General features: G+C 42.2%; 1 protein-coding gene across 7 annotated transcripts in view; it reads right to left on the reverse strand.

The window, feature by feature from the left end:
• The window catches only part of CLYBL (citramalyl-CoA lyase), a 227,753-nt gene that overhangs the window by 27,470 nt on the left and 172,405 nt on the right, over nucleotides 1-27,878 (reverse strand). For all 7 annotated transcript variants that reach the window (XR_009049085.1, XR_009049086.1, XM_057707958.1 and 4 more), the window contains exon 3: nucleotides 2,575-2,763. Coding sequence is in view for 5 of the 7 variants with exons in the window: in XM_057707958.1 (XP_057563941.1) it covers nucleotides 2,575-2,763 (189 nt within the window). In the remaining 2 variants the exon portion in view is untranslated. The remainder of the gene's footprint in view (nucleotides 1-2,574; nucleotides 2,764-27,878) is intronic.

Consider the following 27,878-nt stretch of genomic DNA (forward strand, 5'->3'; position numbering starts at 1 on the left):
TCATCACCTCCTCAGCAACTTTACAAGGGAAGGAATAACTCAACCAAAATAGCAAGAGTGAAGAGAAGGTGGCAATTTAGAGGGACAAAATGTATAGTATTCCACGAAAATGAAAATAAAACATGATTTATGTCACATTTAAGCTAGAAAATGGGTGGTAAAATATTAGTGGTTTTGGTGTTACCTGTGCACTGGAGGAATTATTTTTTCCTTGTTAAAAAAAAAAAAACCTTGCAATATTACTTGCCCCATTTTTTGTGATAATAGTTATAACTACAAAACCTGTAAAGTTGAAAATTGGGTAAATCCTTTACAATATAGTCCCTGTTCCTAGTGAGAAAAATCTCTAATGCCTTTTGTTTTTAAGCCAATGGGGCATTTAAAAATTAAACATGCTAGCCCACCCTCCTCCTCCTCCTCCTCTTCTTTCTTAAAAAATTGCATTAACTACTAACACAAAAGGTAACTAGTGGAGAAGTTTCAATTAATTTTTTCAAAAGGAGACGATTAAATGTTTCCGGCCTGGTAAAGTGTTCATTTCAGCGAGGTGGAGGGGACTTGGGGGGCGGGGGGAGGAAAAGAAGGGGGTAGAATCACAAAGAGATTGGGGAGGAGATGAAGTAGCAGGGCTCAGCAATTCTTTCAATTCCAGTGCACACCCAATAGTGTGCTGGAAGAATGCACCCTGTTCGGGATTTGTGGGAGAATTGTCCCACGACAAAGGAGGCAGAGTCACGCTTGTTATAGTCCAATAAGCCGTGCCAGTCAAACAAGAACCCACACTAGCGACAAAAGGCCAGCAAGAGATTCTCACACAAAAGAAAACAAGGAAGCCCATCTTTCAGTTGTGCATCAGGCTCTGGGTTTTATGCTTCACATAAATACAAACGGAGAGGAAAAAATAAACAGCCCAAAAGACTTCTGTTAACTAGAAATCCTATTTAGATTTTGGTACGTTCCTCACATTCAAGGATTTAAAACAGCGAACAGAGGCCGTAGCTGAAGGCCGGGGTGAGCCCTCCCCTCTCAAATGAGGGGTAATAATGGTGATAAATAGGCATTAACTATGAAACCAAAAGGGAACAGTGACTTCAGATTCCATTTCAATCAACTTAAGACACATTTGAATGAGGTAGGAACCCTGGAGGACATTAACCTGCTATCACCAGGATCTCCCAGCTTCTGAGGGGTGACCTTGTGGAGGAGAACTCCAGTTCTGAAAGTAAATATGGGCTCTTGAACGCAGGTCTTCAAGAAGACGCCAATGCAGATCTTTCAACAGAAAAATAATGACAGCTGCATGTGTAATTCTAAACTTTCTAGTAGCTAACATTAAAAGAGTAGTTGAAACAGGTGAATTTAATTTTAATAAAAGGTTTATTCATCCCAATACATCTGAAATAGTATCATTTCAACATGTAATCAGCATAAAAATTATTGAGATAATTTACATTCTTTTGCGGGGGGGGGGTGGCAGGAAGGGTGCTATGAAGTCTCCAAAGTCCCGTGTGTATTTTATACTTACAGCACATCTCAATTTGGACTGGCTACATTTCAAGTGCTCCATAGCCACATGTGGCAGGCAGCCACGGCACTGGAAAGCACAGAGCCAACATAGCTATGTGCACTGAAGAGGTGAGCAGTGTCTTTGGTTGCCACAGCTAGAACTCGGGGTATTGCTACAGTTGTAGCCACAGCCTTAGAGATCACCCCAGATGTGGCATCAAAATCACCACTGTCCACACGCTCTCACCACGCTTCCAGCATGTGGGTGCCACGGGCCCTGCGCCCTGGAGTGGCACAATGGAACCGTACTCTATTCAGCAGAGATCTGCAGAACCACAGCAACCCCCAAATAAAATCTAGCCTCACCCTCCAACCCCCACCCCGCTTTAACAATTAAAACAATCATAGTATAATTAGGCCCATTTCAAAGTTTTCTTCAGTAATTTGACATGCCAGGGTGTTATTGGCTGAAAAGTCTGTCATGAAACAAACACACCTGTCAGCAATTTAAAAAGGACAAACTAGAAAACTGTTCAGGAAATAATATCTGTGCTAATTAAAACCACTCGTTAAAAGCTTCCTGTCTCTTCCTCTAGTTGCCCTAATGAGTGACCTTTTCCTCTCCTCCTCTAGGTTCATTTTTTTCCTTTGCAGCTAATGTGCTTTTGCTGTCTATGATGACTTTGAATGAATCTGCCTAAGAGCCATGAACATCACTGCTCTTCCAGGTGGAAGGTTAGGGCCTGGCCAGATGTTGTAGTCTTGGGTAAACTGGTTTCCAGGGGTTGTTATGGAAGAGGCTATTCTTTCTAAACCACAGACCTGTTTAGGCAGCAGAAGCATCATTTCAAGTGTAGAGCTGTTCCATTGAACACTTAGGGCAAACCCAGGTTCTCCTTGTGTGCAGGAAATGGTCTTTCGGGAAACAGTCTTTCCTTTTTCTTAGTTCCCTTTCTCTCTGCTCTGTGTGTGCATTTTCAAAACCTGCAGCACCCAAATCCTTCCTTTCTGCTACTCCTTCTTAGCTGCTCCTGAGTCTTCAATTAAAGCAAAGCATGAGCTACTCACCCACTGGATTTCTTCAGGACCTTCTACCTTCGGGAGCATCAGGCTGGAAGGAAGGACCTGGGACTGCAGGAGGGCCTCTAGGTCTTCTTCGGCCAGACCACTGGACACTGAGTTGATTCTCACACACTTTTCAGTTGGGCCCAGGTCAAAGCCTTCCAGAGTTTTTACTATTCTCAATCGAGCTTCATCCTGTAAGTGTAGATAAAATGTATCTCCTAAATTTATTTATCATTGAGAGGAAACACAATCAAACCATCTATGAAACTCTTATGTGCATTGTAAATCTGAGCACCATTACGATACCTACTATGTCCACCAAATAAATGGTTTTTGAAATGAGTTGTCCACTCTAGTGGGCAAGTGATTGATTTCCAGACTTCATTCAAGATGATTACGGCAGAGATGAGAGTCATTGTAATGCACGCTAGTGAACCTCTAAATAGTAGTCTCGTCTTGCTCATCAGCACTACTTTACTATTGGAAAGGTAAAATAATCAATAGGTAACACGTATTGAGCATTTACTAAGCACCAGGCATGGTGTTAGGTGCTCTACCTGCATTTTTCTCATTTAATAAATACAAGAAACTAGGTAACTCATGGGTTAATGGTAGACTTGATTGCCGGCATATTCACATTAGGGAAAAAAATAAGGATTTGCTTTTCTCTTTCCACGTGCTTCATGCTTTCTTATTCATTAAAAATTTTTTTTTGCAACTGAGTTGAAACTTGACATTCAATTAAGAAGGTGCTCACAGGAAAATGACACTCCATATTACAGAAAAATTCCAACTTATTCAGATGGAAGGCAATAATATCACAAGAAATCCCTTCTCGAAGTGGTAGACAAATACATTTTTTTTCTTTGATTTAACAGGCTTTGCTCCGCAGTTAAGAAAAGCTGAAAGGTTGAAAGTCTGCTTCAGTATTTGAATTGTCCCCAGAAAAACTGTATGAAACCAAACGTTATTTATTGGCTTTTGAGTTGGGGATGATGAAGGTGGGATGGGTGTAGGGAGAGAGGAGAGCACTGGGGGCGTGGGGGCTGGAATCAAGAGAAAGAAAGCACTTGGGGTCATTACTTCCTGCCAATTTCAGTTTTAAAAACAAATTCCTCCAACTCGCCAACAGCCCTCAACAAATTCTCATTGTCAGAATGAACACTTATCAAAAGTAGTTTCATTTGGGAAGGGCTTTTATGATACTAATAAAACTTTAAAGCTTCTCACTGCTGATGAATGTAGTTTGAGAAAAAAAAAAGTCTTAACAATATATGGCCATTTGAACAGCAATAGTTATCTAGGAAAATAACAAACCAAAGCAGAGAGAAAAAAGAATTATTTGAGCCAATATTGAGTCGAAGTCCAATCAAGGAGACAAGCCAGGACAGTAGATTTAAACCAGACGGATGTGGGTCTATGACCGGGTGGAAGCAGGGAAGGCCTCCAAATGTGGTCTGAGTTAAACAGTGTGAGGAAGCTAGCTTAGAGTTGTCAGGTCAGATGGAAGCAGAGTACATAGGAGCAGTTTAAGACAGCTCTGTGGAGTCCTGATTTACTGAGTTCTGACTGCCAATAATTAGGCCAAGCTTAGACAAAAGCAAGAGAGAGCTCATACCAGCTAAAGTGAGGGAGGATGCAGCCAACAGTGGCTTGGCTCCACACCATGCTGTGGGCTGTTCCACAGCAATAAAATGCATCCACTTGCTCTACCAGGCCCTCTTGCTACAATCACTGAATAGGAAGATCCTGAAGGTGAAGAGCAGAAGTCAACTCAACAGTATGGTTCCAAGGCCATCTACAGTTGTCAAGAGAAATGCTTCCTGCGTGTATTTCGGTCTATGGCCTCAGAAAACCTAAGATGTGCTATGCTCCAGGCAGCCTGGCACAGCTACAAACTCAGGATGGCTTCAGCTCAGAAAAGTTTCAACTTCCAGGTTTCCTTTCAAGGGCAGACTGGGCTTGTAAAGTGTCTACTGGGACAAAGTGAATGGAAAATGGAAGGGAACTAACTAGATCGTTGGGGCTGAAGTGCATTTTAAAACTTGAGTTATGTGACTCATCATCTCCATCCCCTAGTTTAATCTGCATGTGCGCTCAAGGACGCAGAATCCCTGGCAATGTCAACTTCCTAAATTGCTAATGTTGGTGTCAAACAAAATCTGACCTCTAAGCTGTTTAGTTGTTTCACTTGGATTTGAAGGGGACTGTTTGTTCAAAGCTCATGTTCTAAACCTGTTTGTGATTTTTATCTAAAGTCAGATTGCCATGGTTTCAGCACATTCTGGTTTACTTAGTAAAATTCAGCCTTTGCGAAATTGGCTGCAAATGAAGTACCCCATTCCAATTTTAGGCATAATCTGATTAGTACTTTTCATGCTATAATAATGAGCAGTGAATACTCAGCATTTTATTAGACTTTTTTTTCCCCCCTCTTTCTGGCTCAGAATTAAAACCCAGATCTTTCCACTTCATCATTCTGTACCTTTCCAAAAAAAGATGATGGCTTTGGAGGTATATTGCCATACAACACCCTTATTAACAGGCTGTTGCTTGTGGCAATTTACATAAACGAAGTGTGCATCCCTCTGCTATGTATCCCAAAATATCCAACAACTTCACTGAATTTACACCAACCAACAAGCATGTTGATTTTTTTTTTCTTTTTGGTATTTTAATGGTGAAATATGTTACAGTGCTAGCAAACACACCCGTGCCATCTGTTGGGTGAGAGGAAGGCAGTTTCTAAGAACAATCAAGTTTAGTTCTGGGTGTTCAGCTAGAGAGAGCCAGAATGCACCAGTTGTGAAAAGAAGGAAATTCTGTTCATGCTGTTCTTTCTCCCTTTCCCTCTCTCTAACACAGACCTAACCTCTTGCTACCATCTCTCTTACATCTCTCTCATCTCCATCACCTTGCTCCCTTCACCCTTTCATTCCCTTTTCCTTTGGCTTCTGTTTGGCTATGACCATCCTTCCAAGTTCCAGCTCATTAGGGGGATTAGTAAGACTTGGTCTGGCAGACACCACCTTCTCAGAAGGGCCATCCGGGTGATCTGCTGAGATTATTGGGAGGTAAGTGCTCCCTGGAGAAAGAAGGAAAAGGAAATGAAGGCAAAAAGAGGCCACTTCAAAAACGATCTTTTTTGGGGGGTGGGGTGTGTGTGCAGGGATCTTACATTCTGGAAGCAAAACGTTGTTAAAAATGAAGTTTAGAAGGAACTGCACTCTAAACATGTTAACACTACAGGACGGCCTTGGGAAGCATTTCTCAGTGTAGTATGAACTTGTCCTCCTAAGATCTGACAACTTGAAAAGAGGGAATAATAATGTAAGGCCTTCCTCAACAGTTACATTAGATTTTTGCAGAGACTAATTACCCTTGTGTGTTTGTAGCACGTTTGATTCCAGAGGTGGGCTCTGCAAAGGTCAGAAAGAAAGTTGGCACAGGTCAGTATCTTCACAGGCCCTGGTTCTAAAAGGTGGTGTTACCAAAGTTCCCACATTCAATCGATATTTTCGTGCCATGGGCTGCTCAGTGCAGTGGACCAGTGGCTAATAAACTTGTCCTTATACATAAGCCACCGTATTATGTGACTCTGTCTGGGCCAGGAACCAAGGCGTGCTATGATTTCAGAGACCGGGTTCTTATCACCTGGGGAAGAGACACACTCTGCTGACATAAGAAAGCGGATAAATCAACCATCACCAAGACCTGCAGACTCCGAAATTAAAGGAGAAAATATGCGTGCAGTTGGTTCAATTGGCACCCATTAAAGCTAATAACTAATCATCCTCGCAAGTTTCTAGCTCAGAATGATCAAATCTGCAAAGAAAACAACATCCGTCCACTTTTACACTCCAGTGGAAGAGGTGGTCCCTCGCGGCGGGGCGGCACAGTCTCGCCATCTGGAGAATAAATCGAGTGTGAAGTACAGTATAGTTTGGGACCAAGCTCCGTGGCGGCAGCTCAGCAGTCAGTTCATTAGTTCCAAACTTCCAGGGATTAGAGCGGCATCAATTCTACTGTCGGATAGGAAGAGACAGACAGGATACGAGATTCAAGGAGGATTGTGACAACCAGGAGGAGCCCCTTGGGCTTATTTATAAAACTACAAAGTATAAACATACCCAAATAAGTGTCTTAAATAATAGCATTATCACAGTTTCATAACATCTGAATTAACACCTTTCTTCTTCCACCTCCACAGCCCGCCCCCCAAAACCTTGTATGTTAACGTACAGTTGTTTTCAGAGGAAATCACCAATACGACCCTCAATGCAACAGGAGCAGCGAGAAAGCTGTGCGGGCGGAAATGAGACTTGGGACTGAAGAAATACAGAAGACTTTCTAGGCTCCAGGGAGATGCATATAACCTTTGCGATTTTTAAAAATGAGCAATTAATATTTTCATCCTAAAAAAGGCGAATTGGCATGCCACCTACTCAAAAACACTAGTGAATTCTGTCTTTTCTGAATTTGTCCATCTCACTTCACTTCCATTTTATCTAATTCATAAAATGATGTCATAAGCATGGACTGGAACAAATTTTGGGCAAAAGGCCCCGATATCAGCTCTATAGGAAATGATTTCGGTTTTGAAAATTTTGAGATTGTTTGGTTTAAAATAAAAAGTTCTGATGTATTGTTCCATTTAAGGATCTCCTTTTTCATATAAGTTCTTTTTATACACTAAAATTTAAAAACAGAAGTGCCTGTGACATAAACAAGTTGTCATTAGTAAATTACTGTATTTTTCTTACGAATGTATAAAATGTATTATAATCACAGAGACTGTTGTAGTGACTGCATTAGAAAAAGAGACAAATTCTTATTGATTATTACAACCTGGTAGTGTTTCTTTAGGTACGGTGGTAGTGCTGAGTTTTCTAACCCATTGTTTTTCCCACACACACAAAAAATCTTAGTTTGCCTGTTTTTTTGTTTTGTTTTTACTTTTTTTCTTTTTTCTTAGTTTCCTGACTAGGGATTGAATCCGTGCCCCCTGCAGTGGAAGCACAGACTCTTAACCACTGGACCACTGGGGAAGTTCCTTGGTTTGCTTGTTTTTGAAAAAAGAAAATTTCCAGCAATACTGAACGCACCATGAGTTAACTGGTTTAAAATTTCATTCATCAATAACACCAAAACCACAGGTAACAAAAGAAAAAAATAAACCAAACTTCATGAAAAATTTTAAATGTTGCACATCAAAAGACACTATCAACAGAGTGAAAAGGCAACCCAAAGAATGGGAGAAAATATTTGCAAATCATATATCTGATAAAGGAATATATATTCAGAACATATACAGAACTTCTAAAACTCAACACCAAAAACTAACCAACCAAACAACAAAATTCAAAAATAGGCAAAGGACTTGAACAGACATTTCTCCTAAGAAGATGTACAAATGGCCAATAAGTACATGAAAAGATGCTCAGTATCATTGATCAGGGACTTCGCTGGTGGTGCAGTGGTTAAGAATCCGCCTGCCAATGCAGGGGACACAGGTCTGATCCCTGGTCCAGAAATATTCCACATGCAACTAAGCCCGTGGGCCACAACTACTGAGTCTGGGCTCTAGAGCTTGCAAGCCACAACTACTGAGTCCATGTGCTGCAACTACTGAAGCCTGAGCGCCTAGAGCCCATGCTCCGCAATAAGAGCAGCCACCACAATGAGAAGGCTGAGTAACACAACGAAGAGTAGCCCCTGCTCGCCACAACTAGAGAAAGTCCGCAAGCAGCAACAAAAACCCAATGCAGCCAAAAAACAAAAACAAAAACATTGATTACTAGGGAAATGCAAATCAAAACTACAATGAGATACTACTTCACATCCATTAGGATGACTACTATCAAAAAAACAGAAAAAAACAAGTGCTGGGGAGGATGTGGAGAAATTGGAACCCTTGTGCACTGTTGGCAGAAACGTAAAATGGTAGAGAAAACAGTATGGCGGGTCCTCAAAAAAATTAAAGATAGAATTAACATATGATGCAGCAATTCCACTTCTGGGTATGTACCTCAAAGCAATGAAAGCAGGTCTCAAAGAAATTATTTCCACACCCATTTTTATAGCAGCATTAATCACAATAGGTAAAATGTAGAAGAAGCCCAAGTGTCCACTGACAGAAGAATGGATAAGCAAAATGTGTTAAATACATACAATGGAATATTACTCAACATTAAAAAGGAAGGAAATTCTGACACATGCTACAACATGGACAAACCTTGAAGACATTATGCTAAGTGAAATAAGCCAGTTACAAAAGGACAACAATGTGAATGTATTTAGTAACCAACCACTTAATAGTACACTTAAAAATGGCTAAGATGGTAAATTTTGTTATATGTGTTTTATCACAATAAAAAAAATGAGGAAAATGTTCATTTATTGATTTCATCCCGCAAGTTACTACATTCTAAGCACCCTACTCCGAAACTGTAGATTTTGGTAGAGCAAAGTTTCTGATGTGTTAATTATGAAAGATCCTTTAAAACACATGTTTAGGGACTTCCGTGGTGGTCCAGTGGTCCACCTTCCAGTGCGGGGATGCCAGTACGACTCCTGGTCAGGGAGTTAAGATCCCACACGCCACGGGGCAAGTAAGCCTGCGCGGTACAACTACTGAGCTCTCGTGCCTCAACTAGAGAGCCCGCGTGCTGCAAACTACAGAGCCCACTCGCTCTGGAACCCGCACACCACAGCTAGAGAAGAGAAAACCCACAGGTCACAGCTAGAGAGAAGCCCGCACGCCACAAGGAAGAGCCCACACACGGCAACAAAAGATCCGCATGCCTCAACAAAGATCCCCAGTGCTGCAACCAAGACCCGACACAGTCAACAAAACAAAACAAAACAAAACCCACGGGTTTATTAAACAGTCAAATCAGCTTTCATTCAAAGGACCAAGAAGGCTCAGGATGTGTATGGGTGGATACACTGGCGTACAAGTAGCTCTCTGAGTCTCTGTTTTCAGTTTTTTTGGGTATATACCTAGGAGTAGAATTACGGGGCCATTCAGTAATTCTATGTTTAGCTTTTTGAGGAACTGCCAAACTGTTTTCCACAGTGGTTGTACATTTTACATTCCCACCAGCGATGTGTCAGAGTTCCAAATTTTTCCACACCCTTGGCAACGCTTGTTATTTTTCATTTTATTTATTTGTTTTTGATAACAGCCGTCCCAGTGGGTATGATATGGTATTTCATTGTGGTTTTGATTTGCACTTCTCTAATGATTAACGATGCTGAGCATCTTTTTTATGTGCTTACTGGCCATCAGCACACAGATCTCCCTTGACTTATGATGGAGTCACGTCCTGATACACCCATCGTAAGCTGAAAATATCGTAAGTTGAAAATGCATTTAATACACCTAACCTGCTGAATATCATAGCTCAGCCTAGCCTACCTTACATGTGCTCTGAACACTTAAATTAGCCTACTATTGGGCAAAATCCCCTAAACATGAATATCTCATGTAATTTATTGACTACTGTACTAGAAGTGAAAAACTGAATGGTTATCTGGGTAGAGAAGGATTGCAAGGGTGTCGACTGTTGACCCTCACGACCATGGTACTGACTGTGCTTCACAGCCGCTTGCCGGCATCACGAGAGAGGAGGAACCACATGATCACCAGACTAGGAAAAGATCAAAATTCAATATTCAAAGTACGGTTTCTACTGAATACGTATTGCTTTCACACCATCATAAAGCGGAACCATCGTAAATCAGGGACCACCTGTACCTTCTTTAGAGAAATGTCTATTCGAGTCCTAAATTTTAAAAAATGGGGTGTTTGTCTTTTGGTTGTTGGGTAATGAGTGTTCTTTACATATTCTAGATATTAAATCCATATCAGATATATATGATTCACAAATATTTTCTCCCCTTCTGTAAGTTGTCATTTCACTTTCTGGATGGTGTCCTGTGATGCACAAAAGTTATAATTTTGCTGAAGTCCAATTCATCTATCCTTATTTGGTAGCTTGTGCTTTTGTTATCATTTTGAGATCATCGCCTAATCCAAGGTTATGAAGATATACACCTATGTCTTCCTCTAATAGTTTTACAGTTTTAACTTTAACATTTAGGCTCTTGATATATTTTCGCTCTTAACAAAATACAATGAAAATTCCTTGGGAAGAGAAGACTCAGGCTGAAAGAAGGGGCTTACTTCTATCAGCCTCTTGACTCGGCTCTGCCCTAGCCCCTGAATGGTGAGCGGCTGGTGTTTAGCTTTCCCATTGCCAAGGCCCTATCCATCACCTTCCCTCATGCTCTTCCTCTTTTACTTTGCCCTTTCCCCACCTGCTCCTAATGGATTTTCCTTAACTGTATGTGACAGGTCTTGTGTTGGGTCTTTTTTTTTTTTTTTTTTTTTTGAGGACCTTGCTAGACTGCCCCATGAGCCTCTGAGGGACCTCAAACCCAACCCTAGAGTGAAATGTGGAGCTAATCCTGTGAAGATGTCCTGCATGGACATAGCTGCCTTTGTTTTTTACATTTCTTGTTAACTTTATGACTTAAATCGTGAGGCTTCAAGGTACACTTTGCACACAGCTCTTTGAAAACACAAAGTATTTGCTTACTAAAGCACAGCCTTTCTCAATACCAATAACAACTGCCACACTCAGATTTGACTGGAACTCTGCAGTCTGCAAGTTCATGGCTCTCTCCACTCGTCATTTTCTTTGTTCTCACTCATTGCTTGTTCTCAGCCTCAAGGGGCAATGTGATTTCTGCATTCTAGCAGGGCAGCGGGGCACCAGGAGCCTTGAGATTTGTACCAAGTGGGGCGATCTGAGTGAGGAATGGGTGTTGTGGGGGATGGGCAGTAGCCATGTCTCCATGATGGGAAGGATCCAGAGGAAAACTGAACAATGTCATCACTCATGAGGTGTTTTATGTACTTAAAACCAAGCTTCCAGATACTTGAAAATATTTAGATAACTGATAGGATTTGTCCTTTTTTAAAAAGGAGTGTTTGTGATTCTGAAAAGAAAATTTTCGTTATACTTTTCTCACATTCTGCCTGATGTTCCTGGTCTGGTGCAATTACAATTTTTTAACAAGTAAGAGAGGGCTCAATCATATGTTACCACCATGCCCGGTGCTGGGGACAGGTGTGGAGGAGAGGGAAAGATATATAAATCACTTTATACTGGCATATAATTTAATAGAGGAATGTATCATCTAGCTGTGGTGATGCAAGGCCCATAGGACGAGAAGTGAAATAACAGTCCAAGTGAGTGGAACAGACACTAGGACCATGGGACTTCGAGGCAGGAGGAAGAACCGCAGGCTGATCTGGGAAGCAGGAAGTTGAGCGTTTCGATAGGTGCAGAGGCGGGAGGAGCGCCCAGCAGAGAGCTGGCAAAGGGCAGACGCAGGAAGAGTGAGTGAGTGGAGAGGCAGGTGGTCAGCATGTACGAGGTTGGGGAGGGAGGGTGCTGGGGCCACAGGAGGGACAGAAAGACAGGAGAGTCCCAGGAGGGCAGGGGAGAGCCCATGGTTTAGGAGAAAAGGGTGATGGGGGAGGTGGGACAAGAATCACAGTTCAGTTGAGAAGCAGCTTCCAACTTCCAGCTTCCTAATGTCTGGGCCTGGACTGCGGGAAGGTCCACACTGCAGCCCCTTGAGCACCAAGTGGAGAAGGTCCTGGCTTGAGCCTGCCCTGCCTATGGGCAATTTCCCCATCCCCGAGAGAGCTTTTATTGAGACAGGATCTCTAGTCCCAAAGTTACTCTTTTTGTCTTTGGAATGGGTGTTTGTACGCGGGTCTCAGATCTGGGGGGTTCACAGTACCGTACCTTGAGAGCCCTTGAAAGCGAAATGGAAAGAAGACATGGATTGGAAAGGCCAGCCCATCCCCCTCCCCACGCTTTCTAATTGGTCTCCCTCTGCCCCGGCCCTCTGAGAAGGCGGCTCCCTTCCCACCTGGTGCAAAGCACAGCCCCAAGCAAAGCTGCCCTCTCCCTCTAAACTCGCTCTATTTGTGTTTGGCAACTTCTCTGGGCTGGAGGAGGTAATTAACTGTTTTGGTTTAAAAGCCCTCCTGCTGGGTTGCAGTCTGCGTTGGAGAATAAAAGTAAACAAGTGAAAGGGAACTGTGTCATCAAAGGACTCTGCACCTAACTTTCTTCACTGTAAGAATGAGAACCTTGCCATTTGCCACAGGTGTCAGGCATTACCCACACAAGGCAGAGCCGTGGGCCTTTCATTCTTTTTTAACAATAAATCAAGAGTGATCGGTTGGGGCTTCCTAGGTGGCGCAGTGGTTAAGAATCCGCCTGCCAATGCAGAGGACACGGGTTCGATCCCTGCTCCAGGAAGATCCCACATGCCACGGAGCAACTAAGCCCGTGTGCCAAAAAAAAAAAAAAAACTATTAAGAGTGATCGGTTGGTAATTTAATGAGGCAGCCTTGCCGTGGTTCCAGACACGCAACAGGTAACAGCCGTGTCACCTGTATCCTGGCCTGAGCAGTTTTACTGTGATGCCCACAACATATTCTGGCTGATGACTTCCTTTACCTCTCAAGCCAACCGTGAGATACATTGCTAGAAATGGATCCAAATGGTCTTAATGTAAATATCAAGAACCAGTTTTTTCTTTAAAGCCAAAGCTTCTTCACTTCTATGGAAGACAACATGTTTCCCTGCTCATCACCAAATTTTGGAGGCAAATTGGGCTGCTTCTTGCTGAGGCTACGCTTAGGTACATTATGAAGGAGCTCAGCTGCATCCACGGTTGTCGCAGGGAAATTCCTGTCTGTGTGCCAAGTGCTTCAACAACACTTCGCTAAGGTGCTGACACAAAGAATCTTGTCTTCATAAGTAGGAGGTTATAAAAGCTTACAGATAGAAGTATAAGTGTCTAATGATAAGGCACAAACAACCTTGCAATTAAATGAACCAAGCTAACGGGAATTTGAGCTAGCTGCAGGCTCAGGGCCTTGACTTCTATTCTGGGCAGGAAGCTTTCCCGGTGGCAGAACAGCATCCCAAACAGGATTCTTTCCATTCCTTAGTGTTAATTAGTCTTGCTGGCAGCCATGGATGAAGAAATCAGGTAACTGAATGAGCTCTGTGATGGCAGAAACAGAACGTAAAGAAGTCTCTCTCACACTACGTTACACTGGATCATTATTCTCACAAACTGCTTTTAAGTAGGTGAAGCTTCACAGCTAAAAGGAATTTTAAAACTCCCCACACAATATTACCAGTTGGTTCTACTTTGTATATTTTGATTTCTGTTGCTCAAATATATGCTCACAACCTCATTTTATAGTAGCTGATCATTTATTTTTCAGGTTTGTTTGTCTTGCTTCCTAGTTATTTCCCAAAGAAAATGGTGGCAAATGTGTATCTTAAAGGGTAGAACTTTTCCACCTTATTCCTTATATATTTTATTCTAAAATCAACGAGGAAGGGAATTCCCTGGCAGTCAAATGGTTAGGACTTGGTGCTTTCACTGATGGTGCCTGCGTTTGATCCCTGGTCGGGGAACTAAGCTCCCGAAAGCCGCATGGTGCATCCCCCGCCCAAAAAAATTTAACCAGGAAAAGGAATGAAAAATATAATGTGTAAAATGGAAGAATGGAGAATGATGATAGCCGTAAGAACATTCTATTTTTAAAAAGGCATATTTTTCCCTTTGAGAGCCAATCTTTGATTACAGCAAAGAGCCCTTCTCAAGGACCAGGCCACATGGAAGTTTCTCTCTGCTGACTACCATATCTTACGCCACAATTCCTCTGAAAACGGGTACCGTGGAGAAAGTGACAAGCCCAGCATCATCTTCCCTAGCTCATGGATACCAGATCTTCTATAATTAAATGTTTTCCTCGAGAAGATGCTAATAAAACAATGCAATGACTGGCACCACACTTGGTTTTCATTGCGTTTTACACCTTTCCCTCTTGCCAGCTCTTCACAATGACTTTCTCCACAGCTTCATTCCTTCACTGGTGCCAGGCAGGCTCACTGCGGAACCACTTGGGTTTTCTTCCCTCTTTTTGCGCCCAGTAAATTTTCATAAAGCATTTAATGTGAGAACAAGCAGGTTAATTTGCTATGCCGGTGAGCCAGGTTCTCGGAAGGCTCCCTGCAACACTGCCATGTTTTGGCGTCAGAGTCAGAGGTTTTGGTCCCAGTGGCGAGGATGCTTGCCAGAGCCTTCTCTGTGCAGACACCAGGTGTGATTTAGCGTAACAGATTGTGTGGACGCCCGGTAGCTCCTGTAACCAATGCGTCAGAACCAAATCTCAGCCTTCGTGCAAGATAAAGATGAAAAGTCTCATGGGCTAGAAGCTCTGCCAGGAAAGACTTCTGGACATAGAGGAAATGGAAAATCACCCCGTCTTGCAACAAACACCTGGTTTCAGGAAAACGGAAGTTCTTCATGAAATCAGTACCTTGTTAAAAATCCCCTGTAATATCACAATGCTATTTTCCTCCAATGACAGATAGGCAATGAGAACCAAAGATTTTTTTCATATATAAATAGAATATGCAAAGAATAGAATTATTAGGAAATTAAAAAACTCACTGAGTCCAGTCTTTGATCTACACCCAGTCAGCTGACACTGATTTCAAATGCTGATGCTCTGGTGTCAGCCCTCGTGGCAATAATGAAGGTGACTGAGGAAGACTCTCAGGGAAGAAACCAAGCTTGGTGGCCAGCACAGTGTAGATCCCAGGGACGAGAAGAGCAAGCTCCCTGCAGATGCCAAGCTTAGCGAGCCTCGAGAAAAGGACAGGCTCAAGCAGAGGTACAAGGCACCCCACAGGGAGAGTGGCTGATGTCACACAGGAGATGATTTTAGGACAAGCTTAGCAAATAGCTTCTGGAATTACCAGCCTTGTGGTCCAGATCACTGCCACAGGGCAATTTAATGGTCAGCGATGTACAGTTAGTTAATAGAGAGGACGAATGTGTCCCAGTATTGAGCAACATGGCTTTGGAATGAGTCTGTATGCCCAGACATTCTAAATCACCTGAAAACAATGATGTGTATGCATACACAGCTCAAAGGGCTTGTCTCTCCTCTGCCGTCACAGCAGTCCTGAGGTATAGACAGGGCAGGTATTATTATCCACGTCTGTCTGAAGAACACAGGGGTTATCAGACTTATCCAGCGAAGCCACAGCTAGTCACCATTCAAGATAGGGAAGAACTCACATGTCAGGCTCCCAATCTAGTGCTCTGTCTGCAGAACCCCTCTTTGCATATCTTATAGAGTCTCTCATTTACCCAACAGCCTATAACAAACTGTGTTTTCTGCTTAAACTCAGTAGAGCAGGCTCTGTGGTTGGCTACCAGGAGCCCTGGGCCATATGGGGATCACATTCACATGCATTATGTTGTGTCTTTTTCACACAAGTAGGGAACAACTTTATGTGGGGGATAATCTACATAATCATTTGCAATGACTGCAGAATATTCTATCGCATGGGTATGTCATAATTTATTTAATCAATCCCCTAATGATTAAGATTCAAATTTTTTTTTTGCTATTAGTTCATTCATTTTATTCAACAGCTGTTCACTGAATACTCTTCATGTCCCAAGCACTATTTTAGCTAATGGAAATAACAGCTCCCTGCCTACAGAGCACTTACATTTCATTTAGAAAACAACTAATAAGCAAGTAAACCAATAAACAAGTGCAGGCTATGAAAAGATCTATTAAAAGGACAGAATTTAATAATGGGATAGTGATGGGGGGGAGGTGCTTGAGATAGGGTAGCAAAACAGCTTATTTGAGGATGTGACATTTGCCCTGATACCTAAAAGATTATATACACAAAGCTGTAACGAATATCCAAGAACATTCATCTTAGAGTACTTGTCTGAATACTCCCTTAGGCTAAATCCTAGAAGTGCAAATGCAAGGTCAAATCACACGCTCATTTAGGTGCCAAAAGAATGGCCATAAAATTCCAACTCTCACAGCCTCCTTCTAAACCAGCTCTGAATCTAGCAAGTCTAGATTCCAGTCCCAGTCCAGTCCAGTCCCCTGGGCCAGTGACTGACTCTCTAAGAGACTGGATAGTCTGCTATCTACTGCACATCTCTGAACCTCAGTGTCCTCATCTGAAAAATGGGGACAATAAAAGTGCCTGACTCAGGAATTGGTGAGGATTGAAAACAGTATAACATAAGTGGTTAATAATGTTAGATTAAAAAAAATACACACTCATTTAAACATGTATACTAAAACTGCTTTTTTTTAAAAAAGGGGTGTACAAATTTAAACTCCCATTTCCTGGTGTCCAATCACTTGGAATTGGTTCTGAGCTCATACTAGCTTGACCTGTTTTCAAGAACCTAGTATCCACACTCCAGGACTGTAATCACATTTGGACAGGGATGGTACCTCGTAGCTCTCATGTCCCTAGTGCCTAAACCAAAGAAAAACACAAGAGGCTGGTCTCCTGGCACTGAGGAGAGTTCTCAAAGAAGTCAATATACTCACAGATAGTGGGACAGCCTGCCTACCAAATCTTATACCTCTCATTTTGTATGAAATCAGATCTTAAATATACAAAGTCTACTTTCCTATAGCTGCCATGGCTTTCTGTTTGCTGGATTCTTCAAGAAGGCAGGTAGGTCTAATGTGCTCACCACTGCCTGATTAAAAAAAGACAAAAAACACCACAAATAGCAACCTGCTGAATGTTTTCATTTCAACTTAGAAACCCCAAACCCGGAATCTTGAATTGCTGCCTCAGCACGAATGGAAGGCCACAGGTTGCAGATGGCAAATGACTCACTGCCATCTGAAGAGGTCGATGCTTTTGGTACAACATGTGACCACGTTCCATTTCTTCCTTTGTCCATCTGCTGCTGTTGTGGTCTAGGAGGGACAATGATTTTAAGAATTTAAATTTGGACTGTGTGTAAGCTGATTTCTCAAGCCACATCGAATACGGTTTAGTGACAAGCACTACTTTGGTGCTGTTTGACTAAGAAGGTAGTGAAGAACACGGAGATTTCTGTCTTTTTTCAGGCTGTATGCATATGTCACCTTTTTGAATGGAAGTGGTTGTGATTAAGGTGGCCGGCCACACAGCTGACTCCTAAGAAGGCTGGCAAGAAGTTGTGGTTGATCACGATGTTAGGCTAACTCTTCATCCACTCAGCGTGCTTAATAACATGGCTTCCGTTGTCGTCTTCTTAAATCCGGCCATTCTTAATACCAATTTTTCAGTTTTTCAAAAGGGTGTTAAGAACGTTCAATGTTTAACAACATGGTAACATGGAAGATTAACATATTTCATAAAAGTCAGGCTTTGACTTCTTCCAAGGCCAAACAGCATGTGTATTCAGAATTATTTTCCTGGCACCTCACTTTTAACTGCCATGGAAAATATGCCACAAATGGTAGCATTCCTGAGATAAAAATTCAATGTGTTTGGGGCCTGAAGAATTGGCTTCTGAGTTTAATTCTGGCTTTAACATTCACCATCCTCTGTATAGCCCTACTCTGGTCAATTCTCCAAGAGAACCCCCTCCTTCCAATAATAGAAATATGTACCCTTATTACTTCCTTTGGGGTAGAAATAATAATATACTGCTGGCCTAATATTTTAATGGCACAAAAACGTAAAATATCTAATGTTTGAGTATGCTTTTGTTTTAAATATAAAAGCTTTCAATCTTTGTCATTTTACATGGAATAAGTTTTTTAAAAGTTTGTTGAAATTTATTATTTACCTTTATAAATACATCTAATGTATAATTATTTATCCATAATCAAAGAACAGATAATGCCTCCCAATCTTTAAACTGCATTAAAGAAGCATTAATAGATATAAAAGCACTGGGATTTTGGAGACTTAAAACCACTTGATTTGGAGGAGGGCAAATCAGACATAGCAAGTAAAAAAACCAATATGTGTAGTTTTCAAGATCCATTTGTAGTTAAGAAGCTATATGATGAACCTTTTAAAGTATTTAGCGATGTATTTCTCTGCTCTTTGTTTTTAAAGAGAGCTTTATTTATTTACTTATTTATTATTTTTTTGAGCTGTGTTGGGTCTTCGTTACTGCACACTGGCTTTCTCTAGTTGTGGTGAGTGGGGGGCTAGTCTTCATTGCAGTGCACAGACTTCTCATTGTAGTGGCTTCTCTTGTTGCAGATCATGGGCTTCCGTAGTTGCAGCATGCGGGCTCAGTAGTTGTTGCTTGTGGGCTCTACAGCGCAGGCTCAGTAGTTGTGGCACATGGGCTTAGTTGCTCCGGGGCATGTGGGATCTTCTCAGATCAGGGATTGAATCCGCATCCCCTGCATTGGCAGGTGGATTCTTAACCACTACACCACCAGTGAATTCCCTGCTCTTCTTGATATCTGGCTTCCTTGAGTGGATTGGTTTGGGTGGGGCGTAGACCGGTATTTTTCAAGTCTCCCCTGGTGATTCTGAAGGACAGTCAGGGCTGAGAACCCTCTCCTAAAGGCACACGCAAATGCCTCGCCTGCTGGACAAGCAGCCCTCAAGGCACTGGTGAAGGAAAGCCTGCTGGGGAAGAGAGACACTTAGCATTTGCCAGAAATCTTCAAGCAGCGTTTTATTTATCACATAAATCCTCACAAGCCAGCTTCATTGCACTATGTGACATATCTACTTGAGACACTGTTATAAAATATTGTTGCTGAAGCAAACGGGAATTATGACACAGGCACCCCTCAGAGATACTGCGCGTTCGGTTCCAGACCATGACAGCAAAGTGAATACTGCAATAAAGCGAGTCCCATGAATTTTTTGGTTTCCTAGTGCATATAAAAGCTATGTTTACACTATACTATAGTCTATTAAGTGTGCAATAGCATTATATCTAAAAAATGTAAATATGTTGATTAAAAATACTTTATTGCTAAAAAATGCTAACCATCAACATGACAATACAGGGTTGCCACAAACCTTCAATTTGTAAAAAATGCGATATCTGTGAAATGCGATAAAGCAAAGCACAATAAAACCAGGTACACCTATATTTTTTGCTATTATAGTCGGTGACTGATATCCTGATCCTTATTCTCCTGTTCCCATCTGTGCACTGAATGCAGGAATCACGTGATAGTTGAACAGGAAGAGAATTATAAGCATTAAAGTGAGAGACCACGGAAGCCAACCCCCTCATTTTACAGCTAAGCAAATTAAGGACCACAGAAATGGATAATCCTCCCAACACCATCACCTTGGAAGACTTTAATTCTAGTGGCATTTTCTTCTGATTATAAGTGAAATATATATTCTTTATAGGAAACTTAGATATAGGAAAGTACATATATATATTAATAGATACTTGAAATCCATCTCACTGTCACACCATGACATCACCATATGGAGCACGAGAGCCGGGCTGTACAATACACAACCTAAGGCCAGCTGCCTGCTTCCTTCACTTTCTTAGTAAATTGCCACTCAACACTGGTTGAGTCCATTCTTCACACTCCTCCATTTGGCTCAGGCATATTTTTTCCTGGCCTAACTGCTACCTTAGTGGGCTGTAGCTTCTGGAATGTTCTGAATTCTCTTATATCAGCAACCATTCCCTGGAAACTGTTCACTCTATTTCGCCGTAACTGATGCTTCTTGGCTTTGCCCTGCTGACTCACTCTCACTGCTCCCTCAAGGGAAGGAAAGGACATACACCCTGTTCGCAGGGCCAGGAGTAGAGGGGGGCATCCTCTTCATCCCACCACCAACCCCCTGTCACTGTCCCCCCAACCCTTGTCCAACACTCCCCCCACTGAAATCCATGCCATCCAGTTGTATCACCCCTTCAAATCCCACCATGCTCATCAATGGAAGCGCCACCACATCCCTCCAGTGGAAATCCATGCTACTAATACCTACCCTGATGACTCAGACACACTTTGGTCCCACCTTTCTCAACACTGCCCCATCCCTAAATTCTCAAGCCCGGAAACCACCCTCTCCAATTTGCCTTCATTTGTTTTCCAAGTCCTGGCCACCTGGGGTGGGGGGCAGGTCACCCTCAGATTTTCTTGCCTGTCTACCTGGTTAGCTGTTCCAACCGTTGCCCTCACAAGCACTCTCAATTTTTGATCCCCTTTAATTCTTTTTCACTCTTGCTTGGGTCTGGGGCTTGATTTTTTGGGGGGGAAGATGCATTCATCATTTACTCATTTGTTCAACTACTCAAGTATGTTAGGCACTGTACTAGGTCCTGGGGATCTCAAAATGTGTCCTTCTTAGGAATGAGCCTTGAGGACATTGTGCTGTGTAAAGTACACCAGTCACAAAAAGATAATGTGTCAAAGTGTATGAATCCACTTACATGAGGTACTTAGAGTAGTCAAATTCAGAGGGACAGGTAGTAGGATAATGATTGCCAGCGGCTGGGGGGAGGGGGGAATGGGAGAGTTGTTTAATGGGTACTTTCAGTTTTGCAAGATGAAACCATTCTGAAGATTGGTTGTACAATGTCAATATTCTTAATACGAAACTGTACACTTAGAAATGGTTAGGATGGGACTTCCCTGGTTGTACAGTGGTTAAGAACCTGCCTGCCAATGCAGGGGACACGGGGTTCAATCCCTGGTCTGGGAAGATCCCACATGCCAGGGTGCAACTAAGCCCGTGCGCCACAACTACTGAGCCTGTGCCCTAGAGCCTTTGAGTCACAACTACTGAGCCCACGTGCCGCAACTACTGAAGCCCATGCAGCTAGAACCTGTGCTCTGTAACAAGAGAAGCCACTGCAATGAGAAATCCATGCACTGTAACAAAGAGTAGCCCCCACTCACCTCAACTAGAGAAAGCCTATGTGCAGCAGCCAAGACCCAACGCTGCCAAAAATAAATAAATAATAAAATAAATCTTTAAAAAAGAGAGAAGTGCTTAGGATGGTAAAATTTATGTTATGTGAGTTTTTTAACCATAATTAAAAAAATTTTTTTAAAGTGCACCGGTCTTGCAATAAACAGAAATGAAAAATTACAATGTAGGTGGTCTATGTGTAACAGGGCAGGCATCGTGTGGTGGTTGTGCAGGGGTGTGGCAGAGACTGCCAATGGCCCCAGCTTTCATTCTCCCCTCTTCCTTTGACTTTGAGCAGGGCACATGGTCTACTTCTGAAAGCCTGCATGTCCCAGCCCCACTGGCAGCTAGGAGGTGAATGGAACCGAAGCGGTATGCGCAACATTGAATCTCTTAGAAGGAAGCCACTTGCCCTCTGCTCTCTTCTCCCATCTCACAGGTTGGAACTCAAACGTGGTATGAAGCGAGTCTCAGCCACACAAATTAGGGTGTCAGAGCAACAAGCAGAAGCAAGATGGGTCTCTGGATGACCTCAGGAAGAAGGCTGCTTACCTGCCTGGACCACCCACCTGCCTCTGAACTGTTAGGTGAGAGAGAAATAAACTTCATTCAGCTTGAGCCACTCTAGCTTTGGGTCTTTTTGTTGTAGTAGCTGAGCCTGTATACTAACACAAAAGGAAATCAACTGCACATGGACGTGATGGTGGGAGGATGGCAGTGATGGTGGGAAGGGAGGATGGGGGTGACGGTGAGAGTGGAGTATGCAGTCGGGGCAAGAAGACTGTCTGGGAAGATGTAACGACATAAAGATAGGCTCTGCCACCTGCTTTCTAGCCTCTGAGCCCTGGGTGCTGATTGGCAATCCTTTTACTGGTCCAGGATAATTCCCTTTCTCACTTCTCTGTGTGTATTGGGAATTGGAGGGTGTGTTCTAACAATGGAGGGGGGAGACCCATGAGGAACCACGGGTGAAATTTTGGGGTGTGGGTAGATGATTAGTAGGGTTTTAGATGTTTTTGCTTAGGGCCTCGATGAATAATACCTCTTGACCACCAACGTTCTGAACCTACAGAACAATAAGATAAAGGAGTCAGCAGGGGGAGAATCAAAACATCTCCTGATAAGAGTTGGGGTGGGGACAAAGTCAAAGAGTTATGCTGGCTTTCTAATACTCAACACTGGAGTTGGATTGGCCATTATGCAGTTATGGCAGTAGCTCAAAGATTCTGATATAACATTTAGGGTTTACTTAATCATTCTGTCCCTTTAAATGATAAGAACTGGTAGAATAAACAATATAAACTATTTAATTAAATATATACAACAATATTTCAAGATGTGTTAAACTTTCCCATTAACATATAATGGTTATTAATGCGTTCTTTCATTTTCACATTTCCCACCCTTCCTCCTTCCCATCCTTCCTTTCTTTTCTTTTCTTTTTTTTTTTTTGGCTTTAACAGATTTAATGCAATATATCCCACATGCAGTTGGCCTTTGGCCTCCATTGGTGGGCAGATGGCGCCGTTATTGACATTCTGCCCCCACCCACTACCTACCAAAACTCAGTAGTTACTGTGAAACCCACACTCCTAATTCTGATTGTGACCAGCGGGAAATGGCCAGCTTGCCCAATCCATTTAGGGGATGGGTTCTTGAGCTCCCTTGGAAGATAACTTTAGGACAAGAGAAGTCCATCTGACAATAAACTTCCTTTCCAGGGTATTTCTCAGTTTTGATATGTCTCAACACACCAGCTCACATCCATCTCTACACAGTTACCCCTGTCAGTCTTTGCCTCCATCTACTGAAATGACCTGTCTATATGTTGGTTTCTTCTACCTGGCGAGCATGTTGTACCTATTTAATAAATGTTTATTGAACAGAATAATTAAAAAAGAAGAAGTAAGGTAACAGTTGGGTCTAAGGTGGCTTCTTTCAAGAGATCATCTTAAGGTGTGGAAGGAGAAACCAGTGGTACAAACTAGTGGTTGGCACCATGGGAACAGAGAAATGTCAGGAAGTTCAAGACCAGCACAAGGTAAGTGCTTTCATAGTTTTCCTACTGGAAGTCAACCATCAAAGCTAAGTTGCAAAACTGGATTATAAAAAACAAACAAGCATACAATGTGCTGTTATTTAAAAATAAGTTGTTTGGAAATAAGTAAATCCAATATTGTCACAAACACTGTAAGCTGTTCGCCCTCAATTGTGAGCTAGCAAGTTGATTAACATCATATTCTAAATTTGAAATGAAAACTATGTTGGAAAACAGTTATTAAAAGATGTACTGAGACAGAGCTCTGAGAATAGGCCAACAAATTCGGGCCAAAAGACCAGATAGTCGACTGTTTGATAAATGTATAATAAAACAGCAGAATTTTATTGATACTATTACTCTATGAAGCTGAAATACCCTAAAACAGAAAGGCTTACAAAGAGTGTGGATCTGGTACAAAAATGAAGGTGCCAAAACAAAGCCGGGGATGGAAGAAGGAATCCCTTTTCTCTGAGGGTGGGGTGTTTCCCTCTACCAAAAAACTTAAGAAAATGGGGATTTGTTCAGAAGGTGGTATTTATAGACAGCCATTGCGTGAGCAAAAAAATGTTTATTTCAAGAGAGATCCAATACTGTGATTTAATAATATTATTAATATGTTTTAAGACAGCATTCTTTGATTTTTATTATCAGTAAGGCTGACCATGATGTTACTAAAGAAAGAGATATCGGAGTTCCCAATTAATGATGTCCATCCTTTGAAATACACTCATCCTCTTCAGGCTGCCATAAGCAATTATCACAAACTTGGCTGCTTAAAACAATGGAGATTTATTCTCTCGCAGCTCTATAAAGATAAGAAATTTGAAATCAAAGTGTCAAAGGGGCCACGCTCCCTCCCTAGAGAATCTTTCCCTGCTTGTCCCAGCTTCTGTGGACTGTGCACATTCCCTGTGGCTGTGTCGCTCTAATCTCTGACTCTGCACCCACGTTGAATTCTCTGTATCTCATAAGAATCTTGTTACTGGACTTAAAGCCCACCTGGGTGATCTAAGATGATCTCATCTTGACATCCTTACTACATCTAGAAGGATGCTTTTCCACATAAGTTTGCATTTATAGGTTCTGGGAATTAGGATGTGGACACATCTTTTGAGAAGCCACAATCAATCCACTACGGGAAGCATATTCCATGAACAGTGGAATGAAGGGTTCTTCAAAAGAACTACTACAAAATACTGTGTTAATGGGCTTCCCTGGTGGCGCAGTGGTCAAGAATCCACCTGCTAATGCAGGGGACACGGGTTCGAGCCCTGGTCTGGGAAGCAACTAAGCCCGAGTGCCACAACTATGGAAGCCCGTGCACCTAGAACCTGTGCTCCACAAGAGGAGCCACCACAATGAGAAGTCCACACACTGCAACAAAGAGTAGCCCCCTCTCACCACAACTAGAGAAAGCCTGTATGCAGCAATGAAGACCTAATGTAGCCAAAAATTAAAATAAAATAAATTTATTTTTTAAAAAAAGAGTAAAGCCTATTTTAAAAAAATAGTGTGTTAATGAAGACAAGTTCTCCCTTTTCCATCCTTCCCTCTCTAAATGCTACGTTAAAGATCACAGTGCTATCTGGAGCCATATTCAGCCTTCCCATTCGTTCTGTGCATTAGTGCCTTGTCCTTTTCGCCTCTCAGTTCCACTGAAAGAGCACCTATTAAGGGGAAGAAGAAGATAGTACTTCTGAATTACTGTCTTTGGGATATGTGCTTGCATTAATTCTTTCCACTAAGAACACTGACTTTTAAACTTGGGCCTAGTAGCTATCATTCAAAGAACGCATTCTTACATGATTGGCTAAGGTTTGGAATCAAAAAAACACACAATTTTAGGGCTGAAGAAAGCTCAGCGATTATCTAGTCATTTTAGAAACAAGGAGAGAAAAGTCCCAGGGAGATCAATAAATCACTGAAAGTCATCAATGTGATGGGGGCAGAGCCAAGACTATAACTCAATCTCCTGATGCCTATTTAAGCACTTTTTCACTCTGTCACACACAATACAGAATGTGATGCAAAGCTCTCTCCTCCACAGATTACTCAAGATGTTGGCCTCATTGGTGCCACCCAGTGAGAGAACCAACCTTCTATGAAATGAATGTTTGTTTCCCTAAAATTCATATGTTTAAGTCCTAACCTCAAACATGATGGTATTTGGAGGAGGTGGGTTTGGGGGGTAATTAGGTCCTTAGGGTAGAGCCCCTGAATGGGATTGGTGCCCTCATAAGAAGAGACACAAGAGAGATGATCTTTTCCCCATGTGCAGGCACAGCAAGAAGGTGGCCATCTATGAACCAGGAAGAGGGCTCTCACCAGGAGCCAAATCGTCCTGCACCTTGATCTCGGACTCCCCAGCTTCCAGACTGTGAGAAATAAATGCCTGGTATTTAAGCAAGCCAGTCTACAATATTCATTATGTCAGCTTGAACTGAGTAAGTCATACCTCAATGAATATATTCAACAATATTTACTGAGTGTGTGCTGTGGACAGAGCTTGCACGTTCAGGTAAGTGAATGGTTGATGGTACCCAAAAGGCGGCAATCCAGCTTTCACATTCAGGTGTTGTTTGGGACTAAGGTCACCTAGTTCAACCCTTGATTCTTCACTATACCCTTAGGAGAAAGGTAAAGTACCTGGAGTTAATGTCCCTATTTAGAAGTGTTTCTTAACTTGTCAGATGTCATCATTAGAGTCAAAAGCACCTCTTGGCCTAGAAAATAAGTCTCCTCAGTTCTTCTCTAGTGCTCAACTGTAAGATGAAACAGGATTCCAAGGTCAACAACCCAAGCTTTTTTTTTTTTAATTGAAACTCATCACTGTCCATAAAATAAAGTATATCTCTGGGGAACAGTAAAGCCATCAACTAGCTGCTCATAAATGAGAGAGGCATTTTGTGGTTGACACAGTGAGCAAAAAAGACCCAGATGGTGGATCCTTTTGGCACAGACTTATCTGCTCCGGCTGTCTAATACATTTCTTCGCTGTGTTAATTCCTGCATCAGAACCATCATGGCAGTTTGCTTATTTCCAAGGATGACAAAAATGGAAAGGTTTTTGTCTGTAGGATTTTTGCCTTCCTCCTTCAACACTGGGGTGGCCTGTTCACTGCAGGGGGCAACTGAAATGACCTGGATCCTTTGGTGAAAAATCTCAAAGCTCTGGCCCAAGCTAGATTCAACATAATCCCTTCCTCATGAAACAGGAAAGAGGATTAGACTTTTGGGTGGGGGGAATATGTTACCTGGGCTGGACCTGATGCCTGATGAAGATTCAGAATTTATTTTAAAATGGGTTTTGGCTGCTTACGTAGGGCATGTTGCATTACTGCTGGCTGGAGAGTGAGTCCCATGGGCTCACGGCCCTGTCTTCTTTCATGAGGAATCCCTGCCAATCCAGGGTCTGTGAACTGCTTCTGCCAGCCAATCTCTAATTTAGCATATGTACAAAGCCAATTTCTGGACACCATGATTGAGCCTGGCACCTCTGCAGCCCACCATGTTTGCAGTACTCACAGTGAAATCAGCAGCTAGCAAGACAGAAAAAAAGATGCCATGGAAAGGCTTTTTAAATTCACAGTAAATTGTCTGCGGATTATATATGTATATGTGTCTCTCTCCTGCTTTTCCAACATAAACTTCCCCCATGCCTTTCCTTATCGTTATTTCCTTTAGATTTTCAATCTGGGATGCACTTAGCAACAGCCAACACTGACAAAGATGAAACCCTGCTCCCCACTGTGAGCATCTGATTTTTAAAATGTAGAAATGCTGCTCTTTACAAAACAGGACATTTCCCTTTTAATTAGCTTCCAAATACACCCAAATAATTTGCAACTAGGAAATGATACCATTTTAGAGTACTTAAAAATAATTCCCATCCATGCAAAACCAATTTGATGAGAGGCACAAGCTAGTGAAACCTTCAGTTCTGAGATAAATTCAGCTGCTTCTTTGGGGACAGCTGTCACAACCATGGGAACACTCACCTAACCTTCTGGCTTTGATCACTGTTTTCTCTCAGAAAACCCACGTCTAAGGTGTGCTTGCTGAAATATTTGTGAACAAGTGCTAATTGAGGCTGCAGTGCACCCAACCCATCTTTGCTGAAAACGTGGATCTTCCTGCCTCCCTCTCTTCTATAGATTTTCTTGCCAATCATCTGGTTTGCTAACAGTTCTTCAAAAGAGACTAGGTAGCCACAAAAGCTCTATGGTGTCATGTCATGCTGTCTTTGAAAATAAACACATGTATTGTGCTCATTCACCCTGCAATGTGCTGGCCCCAAGTCCTGAGAAGGGTGTCCATCAGGAGCGGCTTTTGACTTTTCCCTGTGCATAAATGAAATCAAATCTCTGAATAAAAGAGAGGGGAAAACGATGTGATTTTCTGATGTGTATTTCTTCCAATTGTGACAACGGCCAGCTTTTTGACTCTTTTTATAAATGAGA

The sequence above is a fragment of the Hippopotamus amphibius genome, chromosome 14, assembly GCF_030028045.1.
Source record: "Hippopotamus amphibius kiboko isolate mHipAmp2 chromosome 14, mHipAmp2.hap2, whole genome shotgun sequence".
NCBI classification, from domain to species: Eukaryota; Metazoa; Chordata; class Mammalia; order Artiodactyla; family Hippopotamidae; genus Hippopotamus; species Hippopotamus amphibius.